Below are 11,006 nucleotides of genomic sequence, written 5' to 3' on the forward strand. Positions count from 1 at the left end.
TCACTATGGATGATACTCAGATATAATCTTGAGAATTGTTTTAACTACCAAGGTTAGGTCATGGTCCCCCTCCCCTTCATGTATTTTGTTATAAAAATAATTAAAAGTTTCAAACATAAGCAAAATTGAAAGTTTTACAATGAACTCTCACCGTCTAGATTCTAGCATTAACATTTTACTGAACTTGCTTTATCACACATATATATCCACCTGTTCATCCCTCAAGGATATGGTTTTTAAATAATGTGCTCCACTCATCCAGTCATTAATTAATTTACTTAGCATACTTACTATGTGTCAGGCACTGACTATGAGAGGAATACAATAAGGTCCTTATCCTCAAAGGGAAGCACAGTGAACAGTAGGGGTGGCAACTTGCAAACAAATAATTTTCACAATGTGAACAGTATTGTAATAGAGCTAGAAAGACACTACCATGGGTGCAGGGGGCAGAGGCATCACAGAGAAGGCAAGCTTGAGCTGGGCACTGGAAAGTACGAAACATTTTATCAAGAAGACATTGAGATGAGGGCATTCCTGGCAGAGCACAGTGTGTGCATCATGGGGGCAGCATGGAGTATGTGGTTCACTATGGCTGCAGTGTAGTGCCACATGAGCAGGCAGTGGAGATGAGGCTACTGAGAGAGAGACAGGGACTTGGTTTTAGAGGGTTCTGTGTGCAGTGGAAGGATGTTAGGACTGTATCTTCAGGTTTTAGGGAACATGTGAAAGAAATTGGGGCGTGACATGCTCAGGATGGCAGAGGGAAAGCAGCCTTGTGTGAGAGAAGAGTTAGAAAGAGTTGTTCTAAGACTCCAGCCTAGAGATGATGAAGGCTTGAACTAAGGCAGATATAGTAGAGATTAAAAGGAAGGTGATGAATTGGGGGGAAAAAGAATAAAATGAAAAGGAGAGTAAAAAGAATCTGATGAACAATTAGACATGGGGATGAGAGATATGGAGGTATACAGGATGATTCCTAAATTTCAGATTTAGGTAACTGCGTACCATTAGTCATGATAAGGAATTTAGGCATCTATAGGCATCAGTCCCCCAAAATCATAATAAAAATAATGGAATTAGAATAAGATAAAAAAAATAGAGATTGAAGAAATGGAGGTAGATTAAGCAACAAAGAATAGTAAGAGAAAGAAAATTAGAAGTAGGGCTTCAAGAAATTAAAATAGTAAGAGAGAAGTAGGAGGAGGAAAAAGGGAGATACAATTTGCTGTGTTCAATATCTGCTTTAGTTTTTTGTTTCTGGAAGTCTTCAACAAAGGGTTAAAGCATTACAGACGTGATCCTGACAGACTGCCACTGATGAAGCTAAGAGTGAATTATAGACATGCTGGGTATTTGTACCTTTGACATACTGAGAATAATTTTTTAAAGAACATATGTTAGCTGGGACTATCCTAGTCAGGTTCACCTGAAATTCTATCCAAAATGCCATTTTATTCATCTTTCATGGAGTTTCAAATTCCTTTGTAGTTTATATAGTGAGTCTTTTCAGCTTCTCAATAGCACAAGACACTCTGTCATACAGTATTTATTGCTACCAGGTAATGATTCATGGTGTGCCATGAGCTAGTAACCAACCCAGGAAACATGTGGTTAGTGTACATTGGTTTACCAGCCTAGGATGTCTAATGGTGGCTGTGAAGGGTCTCAGTCTCCCCCAAGTAAATAGCTCTGGGAAAGCCGAGGCAGCTCCAGAAATCTCATACCAAGATCCCTGGAACAAACTAGCCACTGAATTTGAGTTTTAATGTGGAATCTGATGTATTAAAATCAGTGAAAGGAATGATAAAGGTCATTTGAATACTTTGATTTCAAGGAAGTGAGGAAAGCCAGTTTTTTTCTTTGCCACTTCAAAGAGCTCCTAATCCACTTAGCATTCAGGCTCACATTCCTGGCTGTCTGGTTTGGAGAGAACCCTGGATTTGGGTTGAGATTATACCACCTCAAGGTTGAATGTGGGTGGCATCCAGGGAATAAGACTAGGTAAAAAGAAACTGAGAAAGCAAAGAGAAAAAGGAATGGTTTAGTCCATGGGAAAGTGAAATCAGAATGAAGTTCAACAGCTGATGTCATCTTGCTTCAAGGATAAAAAGAAGTTGGCGGACTGTTCCCATTGCAATGAATAATGTCAAGTTCCCAAGCGAAACTTATTTCATCATTTTCTAGCATGACTATGTAACCTGTCAAGGGCTCAAGTACAATTTTATCAGGAAAAGTATACTGAGTTCACATCCCGCACCCCGACTCCTGCACTGCATGTGCACACACACAGCCTTTGCCGTCTCACCTCTCACCAGGTGCTGCATTTCCATGGCAGTTTGGCAGAAGCACGGCTGTTTATACTTTTTGAATCTAAAAGATAAACCCTTAGGTGCTTAAGTCATAACTCTCCACTTACTATGTTCTTCTTCTGAATTACCTAAAGAGTTTACAGGCACAGAGGGCATGCATTCTCCAAAGAGAGATGCTGAATGGTCCCACCTAGTCATGGAAGGATCTGTCCCTGGGTATCCAGCTCATTCCAGCAAGACAAGTAGGCAAGCTCCGTAACATTTGATTAAATAAATACAAGAGCACTGCATTTGAGGAGTTGGTCTTGGATTTCTTGGACCAAATCAAGCCTTCAAAGTCACAATGAATCTGAATCCAATTGCACTGTAAATTCATAAACCTCCATTCAGCCTATTTTGAAATCGTGTCTTTTAGGTCAGAGTTTTGAAAGATTAATTTAAAGCACCTGGGGGAAAAAAATTCGTTGGCACATCAGTCATAAGTAGATTCATATGTCACCTATGAAATAGGTTGCCTAATTTTATCATTCAACTCTACCAAAATGCAGATTACCAGTGAGAACCACTCCAAAATGCCTGGCAAGTTATGTAAGATTCTAATAATGGATCAAGTTCATATGGCAGGGCCCTAGTTTTCAGCACTTGATGTGTTCCCAAGTGTCCCTGAGAAAAATCTGGGAATACTCCACAAATTGTCATTCCCACCAGAAGTCTCTGGCCTTGGGTGAAATGCAACTTTCTTTTGGGGGTGGGGTGGGGTGTAAATGGAGGGGAGATTAGTTAGGTTTATAAAATGTTTCCTAAAAACCACACACTAAAGACTCTTACTGCTTCAATATCCTGAGACTAAAAAAAGGTAGAAAGAGTGTTTTGTCATTCTCCTCCCAGGAAAGTGCTTAGGTGGTACATGATGATAGTAGAAGAGAAAGTCAGACTCCTTCATCTTAAAATCCTTGACCATGATGACTCAGATTCTACTACTTAAAAAGTAGTAGATATAAGTATATCTGCATGAAGAAAATATGGTAGTAAGGACCAAATCTTCAAAACAGGTCAACTATAGAGTGATTATAATACCAACAAATTCTTCTTAAACTAAAGGATTACTTTCAATAGATTTCCTAGTATTATGTGCAGATTATATACTACCTGGGTATAGAAAAACTTTGAATTTTTAAATGTTTTAAGTATCAGCTAGAAATCATTGCCAGCTGAAAATCATTCAGAAATTTAAACAGAATATTTCTGTTATTATTTGGATTTCAGCGAGAACTGTGATTTAATTTATGTAAAACTTTTTTAGAATGGTTTTTTTCACAAAAGTAACTTGTACTGTGTTTTGGCTCCAAGGGTGGAAGAAAAAAGACTATTTCATAAATTCAGTGAGCTTTAAGGATGAGGCAGACTAATGAAATGATGTTTCACACTTAAGGCCCTCTCAGCTACATCAGCATGATGTCAGAGTCAATCCAAAAGCACAACAAATCAATCCTCTCTAGCTAAGCTAAAAGTAGCAGATAGGTTGAATACACCAATATAATTTAAAACTGGTACTAATATTTTGAAGATTACATTCAATTATCATAATAAAGGGACTTTAAAAATTCTTGGTGTGTCTAAAATCTCCTTTTCAGTTGTATAATTTTACAAAATTTGAAGAGGAAGATATAGTGAATAAAAGTATGAAGGGATAATTTTCGCTATTCTAAATGCCTGTGACCTAGAAACTCCCTTTTGAAAACATTTTTTTCCCTTCTCCAAGGTGGCAGAGCAAACTCCCAAAGAACAAAAGATCTGACTGTGATGCCCTAAACGTTGACTTATCAGTGGTGTCAGCCCAGAATATAGAGTCAGACAGGTAGAAACTTCTGTATTTAGATGTCAAGAATGCTGCCAAAATACAGTGGCTTTAGTGTCAGACAAACCTGAGTTCTGACTCCAGTTCTTAGGCCAACTAGCTGTGTGACCCAGAATGAGTTTCATAACCTTTTTGAGCTTAAGTTTAGCTGTTTGTGTAAAGCCAATATTTACATAGTCATGTACTATATAATGACATTTTGGTCAGTAACAGACCACATATGCAACAGTGATCCCATAAGATTATAATACCGTATTTTTACATACCTTTTCTTTGTTTACATATGTTTAGATACACAAATACTTACCATTGTGCTATAACTGCCTACACTGGTCCGTAGAGTAACATGCTGTACAGGTGTGTAGCCTAGGAGCACTAGGCCACACCATATAGCCTAGGTGTGTAGTAGGCTATACCTATGTGTAGTAGCTTTGTGTAAGTACACTCTATGATGTTCACACAAGGATGAAATCACCTGACAGCACTTTTCAGGACATATGCCCATCATTAAGAGACACATGACCATACTTAAAAGTGTTATATAAAAATATATAAAACCTCCTAAGATTGTGCCTGACACAAAAGAGGCATTTGATAAATCATCATTTTTTAATGCTATCATTATTAAATGAAGCCCTTATGGAGTTAAAAGACAAAGAATAAAAGATCAGTCATGGTTGACCTTTGGTGAATAGCTTTTCTTCAATCCAAAGATGTGATGAACTGATTATTCCAGGGAGGGCAATTCCTAAAAGGCAAAACCAAGAAGTAGGAACTGGACCTTCCACATAGCCTAGGAGTCTCCATTTTAACGTTTCATCAGGGCCCATTGCCTGAGTCTTGGCAGTACCTGGATCTTCCCCTGGTCTTTTCCCACCCCTGCCCCCATCGTAATTTTCCTGACTTCTGTTTAATAGCTTTCTGTTAATTTGCTTCCGGAGCCCATATTTATTTTGATAGGGATCCTAGAGAAATAATACATGATGATTGTTCTTAGAGGCAGATGTTTTGGTGTTAATAATGAGAGCTGATAAACTGAATGCTTACTCTGAGCCAGTAAGTAAGTATTCTTACTTGCCATGGCACATGCTGTATATATAATACCTCATGCAAGCCTCACAGCATCCTATCAGCAGGCCTTATCATGGTCTTCATCTTAGAAATAAAGAATCTGAGATTTAGAGAGGTAAAGTAACTTGGCAAAAGACAAACAACTGCTAGAAGAGGCAAAGCCAGAATTTACACCCAAGGCCTCCTGATTGCAGATCTGCCCGCCCCAGTACTGTGTTATGTTGCTGCTGCAGGCAGGTCAGGGAACACTCATAAATAGTCCCTACCTCCCTAAACTTGATCTTGTTCCCAGGACCTAACTGACTTCCTGCTTTCAATCAAGTTAGTTGGGAGCTAATTTAGCAGGGTATTGGGAAGTTCAGAAAGGGACATCCCGATGGCTGGTCTCCAGCCTACACATAGGCCAGGTACTGCTTCTGGAAAAACAGCTGTGCTCTGGGCTTCTGTTTGCAAAGAGAGTCTTATTTCTAGCACCTATCTAAGTAACAGAATCCCCAACTATTTATAATTGTAATATAATCATTTCACCTGGATGGGTGGATGGATGGGCAGGTGGTGAAGCAATTTATGAATATTCTATTTTATTATATAGTATGTATTAGTTAATCAGACCCCAGAGTCTAAATATAAAAGAAAAATCTGTGAATTTGCTTGTAATTTGCTCAAGTTAAAATTTTCCTGGTCCAGCAACTCTTCTAAAAATGAAGTAATGTAATAAATCTCCTCATAAAGTAGTGCCCCAGGAAATATTCACCTTTGTTTTGTCTTCAAACTGACTTGTGTCTTTAAGGCAGTATTTTCTTGGTAATAATCCAAATACTGCATCCTCATTGAGGTGTTTAGAGTGTAATTCTGTGCTTCCTTCCTGACATCAGGCAATAAGAGATACTAATAACTAATAATTACAATAATAATAGCAATTCAGTATCTTACACTTACTGAGTGCTTTCTATGCACCAGGCACTGCTGTAGTTGATGGAAATAAGGATATTCATGTGCTTATGCACATTACATGTGAGAGTGGGTACTCTAGTGATTCCTGCTTTACAGAGGAGAAAACAGGTACCAAGAAGTTAAGTGATTTGATTTGTTCAGAATCATAAAGTTAGTAAACGGTAAAGCTAGGATTAAATCCAGCCAGTCTGGCTTTTAATTTTATTTCCTTGTACGTTAAAACAACAAATCCATCTCTGTCTATCAACTAAATCATTTTTATATTCTGGCAATGAAGGTCAAAGCTAAAGTTTGTTTTGTATTTTAAGTGGTCCCACCAAGCTCTGTTGCAGAGTATGAGAGTGACTGCCCAATTAGGACAGTAGTTTGGAATTAAAGATGAGTGACATTGTATCAACAGGGGTATGCTCAGCTTTTCTCATCTTTTTCATAATTATATTACCTTGACAATATATCCCTCTTGGTAACAATGATAACATTTTTTCCCACAAAAATATTCTTAGTCTCAACTTTTTTGGTTTCTTTTATTCATCATAACTGTTAGAGAGGAAAAGAAAAACATAATACAAAGTGGCCTCCAAATTAAAGTATGTGGAAATCTTTTCACATCAAATTCAAACTTGATCCAGCAAATATATCATCTAATTTTTTTTAGGCACACACAAGGAGGCAATGATTTCTTTTTTTAGTGCAAAGTTGAAAGACATTTTTCATGTTCCTCCTGCCTTCTTTCAGCCAAAAACTTAAATTTATTGAGAATCCTAGTGTGAAAATTTTCATTCAAATTTCTAGCTATTATTCTCTTTGTTAGTTAAATCTTGAGTAAGGGAGTTTGATGGTGGCAGAGCTTACATTTTCAGAGGATTTGGGAGTTCTAGTTTCAAAATTTTAAGACTTTCACTGAAAGAGCTTTAAAGTGAGATCAATAAGATTGTTACCTTACTTTTCAAAAAGAACTGGGAACTTGCCCATTTCTTTGCATTTAATTTTCCATGTTTATATGGAAAATGATTCATGTACCATGTATTTGTTTTTTGTTTTTTGTTTTTTTTTTTTGAGACAGAGTCTCACTCTTTTCCCCGGGCTAGAGTGAGTGCCGTGGCGTCAGCCTAGCTCACAGCAACCTCAAACTCCTGGGCTCAGGTGATCCTTCTGCCTCAGCCTCCCGAGTAGCTGGGACTACAGGCATGCGCCACCATGCCCGGCTAATTTTTTTCTATATATTTTTAGTTGTCTGATTAATTTCTTTCTATTTTTAGTAGAGACGGGGTGTCGCTCTTGCTCAGGCTGGTCTCGAAGTCCTGAGCTCAAACAATCCGCCCGCCTTGGCCTCCCAGAGTGCTAGGATTACAGGCGTGAGCCACCGCGCCCGGCCTGTACCATGTATTTGATCTCTTAGAACTGTAGTAGATTTTTGAAGCCGAGAAAAAACAAGTAAATGACAACAAGACAACAAAGCTGTTCTGAAACAGTGAACTTCACCCAGTGTGCTGCCTGATTCCTAATTAAATTACCTTAAACAATTTATTCAGAATGCTTCAGTATGACTACCTGGAAAAATGCGGGTAGAACTTTGGTTCTGAGAGACATGTGAAAATTTCATTACTAGGTTTACAAAGTATCTTAAAATCTCCAGATAAAAATGACCAACATACTGGAGAAGAATATCATTATTAGCAGCGGTGGGGTTGTGTTGGGGGGTGGATGTTCAAAGTGGGGCTGCTGAGAATCAAAGGCCTGTGTCCCTTTCTCTACACTGGGCCCTCAGTCCCACCTTCTGCAACCAGCCTCAAGAGGAGATAGAGAAAGAATCACTTATTCACCTTCTGGCTGTAAGAACTGCAGGATGCAACTGTGGCAGTTCTAGCATTGAAGAGAAAATACACATAGGAAAAAAGAAGGCCATGTCTCACTTCCAAATTAAAAAAAGACATTTCTACATGTTTCCATAACCCACAGACTGCTGCCATTTGAGGCCAACCCCTCAAAGCTTTCCTCTTTGTCTAGTGTAATTGCTGAATCTAGGCCACTGTCAGCAATCCTTTTCATTCACCCAGGCCCATCCCCACGCCTCACAGATGCAGAGATTCTCCTGAGACATGTGTACTTTGGTATCAAACAATGCAACTCATGTTTGATTTTGGATAACCTTGCACTGTTGAATAAAATAACCCTTGAGAAAGAAGCAATAAAAGTGCTGTAAGAAAAATGACTCATGTTTCCAAGCTGTCTAAAGTGATCACTTATCCCAACAAATGGTAATTCTTTCAAGACACAGTGGGCATGCACCATACTTATAAAAGTCTGGAAGAAAAACCTTGCAAACATTTTTTTAGAAAATTTGTGTTAAAATATATCAAAAGAATGTTTCTGATAGACTGTACCGGGCCAGGGTATGCTTAAAAACAAAAACAAAAACCACATGAATGTAAAAGCCAAGGTGGATCGGCCCAAAGGCAGTCCTTGCTGAACATCCAGGCACATCGGCTCGTTTATATACTTGTTTATGTGCCTCTAATTGTTTTCCATTTTCTGCCCCCATTCGTTAGAGTGCAAAGATGTGAACAAAGTGGCTTATTGCCCACTGGTGCTGAAGTTCAAGTTCTGCAGTCGAGCATACTTCAGACAGATGTGTTGTAAGACCTGCCAAGGACACTGACCCATGGAAAGCCAGAGAGAAGGCCTTGTCATTTCATCGTGGAAATGCGTCCATCAAAGAGAGCCACCCAGAGGAAGAGGATTGATGTCCTTGCAAGTGCATTACCCTGTGGAAAACGTAACCACTGGTCAGCCCTAGCTGACAGGATTTCAATATTATTTTAACTTCTGTGAAGTGGGATTTATTGATCCAAAGTGCTGGACATGGTATTAGGAGGGAATGCCAGATTGGAGAGATCCAAACAACACAGGGAGACTTGCTTACTGTGGAACGTTTGTGTTCTTTCGAGTAAATCCAATAGCCTGTTTACCTCCTTGGACCATTAAGATAATTTTTATTACGGACTTAGCAATGACACTGAATCCATTTGTATTTAAAACTGTTTAAAATGTAGCTGTTATGACTTGGTCAACTATGGAAGTAAAGAAGATTCAGAATTCTTAAGTCATAGCTTAAAAATATTTGCTATACTTTATCTCACTACAGCAGCACCACAATTTAAATTATGAAACGGGCTTTGAACTGTAACTTAAGAAGCAATTATAAATCAAAAGTAATGAAAGTTTGCATTATTTTTCTTCATTCCACTTAATTTCCTTAGGAATAATCCCCCTGTTCTGAACACTGCTGTGAGCCATACATAAAACTATATTAAACTGAACAATAATGAGGGACTTAGTTTAAAGCAGTGCATCAGTTACTGCAGCTGTGCAAGTCTATAAACTCAGTGCTGAAAGACTGTGGCCAACCTGCCATTGTGCAAGTGAAGCTGAGATTTCCATTAAAACTTTAAGAGAAAAACATTTCAATTTCATGCAGAAGCCAGACCTGGGGTATGGTAGAGACTAAAGTATCAGGCACTTTGCTGCCATCACACAGGATGCCTTAGTTCTTATTTGAGTCACTCCAACTCGCTTGTGTTTACATCCTCACCAGCCACAGAGTGGCTTCTGCCCTGTTGGATTGTTGCATGCGTGTTGAGCTTATCGAGATGATACCATGCAAAAGATAGACTGGCTCGGTAACAACCAGGCAGACCCTTTTGCAATTTGCTGACAATTACGATGGGTTCCAGATGTCTCTTCTTTGATATGGTAGAAGAGCATTTATTTATATGAGAGCAAGTGTGTGTGTGTGTGTAGGGGTGTGTGTGTGTATGTGTATGTGTACACGCGCACGCATGCGTGCACGTGCGGGTGCTATTAAATGTGTGGATAGATGGGTGTGCTTGCACGTAAATGTGCTATTTCCGTGAGTTTTAAAGTAGGCAAGGGATAACAACCAAAGAAGAAAAACTCATGAAGACAAAAGATCATAATTTTAATAGTCACTCAGCCAAGTATTTTGTATTTTTTCATAGATACTCTGAATGGCAATTAAATGTGAAACCCAGTTTCTTGGGCAAGTCAAATTCTAGAATCATATCCACCTAAATTAAAATGAGTAGCTCGTATTTTCCCTATCCTCACGTTTCACATCCTGCTCATCAAAAGACTCGACAGCAAGATTTAAAATAAAAAGAAGTACTTGTTTATATTAATATTTTGTACTTGAACACTTGTAGCTTGCAGCAGGTTCTTGATGAATGTGCTTTGTGTCCGACATGCCTCCTTTGATATACATGCGTGCATACCATGCATACACCAACACCTAAAACTCAAAACTAAATGGCTACTTTGTAAAGTTAATACTTGCAGTTAAAGAGCATGTTTGACTTAATTCCATCACTGTGCTCTGAAACTACACATCAGTGTGTCATATATACCATGACCTACAGTGGATGATTAGTTTTTTTTCCAAAACGAAGAGATACTTTCAGACACCAAAGCTAACCTAAACTCCCAAGTTTGCTGTGGACAATCAGCATGGGATGTTTTCTGCACACTCTAAATGCCACAGCTCCCATCCTTGACCGTTCTAGAGAGAGCTATTGATGATACAAGAGATATTACCAGGGCCCCCATCTATGCTGCCCTTAGAAGAGCAGCCCAAGTGGCATCTCAGCCATTCTGTGAAGGGAAGGCAGCCCACGGGCAGCATGGATGGCCCCAGCACTGAATTCCCTTGGTCCTTTTCAAGAACAGTTAACTTGGTGCTAATGTGCCCTGGTGAAATAAAACAAATAAATAAAGGCTGGGCGGGTTTCTGTGGC

The 11,006-nt window shown here is 38.9% G+C and overlaps 1 protein-coding gene across 1 annotated transcript in view; it reads left to right on the forward strand.

Moving 5' to 3' along the window:
* The window catches only part of ADAMTS6 (ADAM metallopeptidase with thrombospondin type 1 motif, 6), a 302,363-nt gene extending 293,509 nt beyond the window's left edge, over nucleotides 1-8,854 (forward strand). Inside the window, exon 24 of the mRNA XM_012664545.1 lies at nucleotides 8,745-8,854. Within this exon, the coding sequence (XP_012519999.1) occupies nucleotides 8,745-8,854 (110 nt within the window). The remainder of the gene's footprint in view (nucleotides 1-8,744) is intronic.
* The last annotated feature ends 2,152 nt before the right edge of the window (nucleotides 8,855-11,006 follow it).

Source organism: Propithecus coquereli, unplaced genomic scaffold (genome assembly GCF_000956105.1).
Source record: "Propithecus coquereli isolate 6110/MARCELLA unplaced genomic scaffold, Pcoq_1.0 Scaffold9, whole genome shotgun sequence".
Taxonomy (NCBI): domain Eukaryota; kingdom Metazoa; phylum Chordata; class Mammalia; order Primates; family Indriidae; genus Propithecus; species Propithecus coquereli.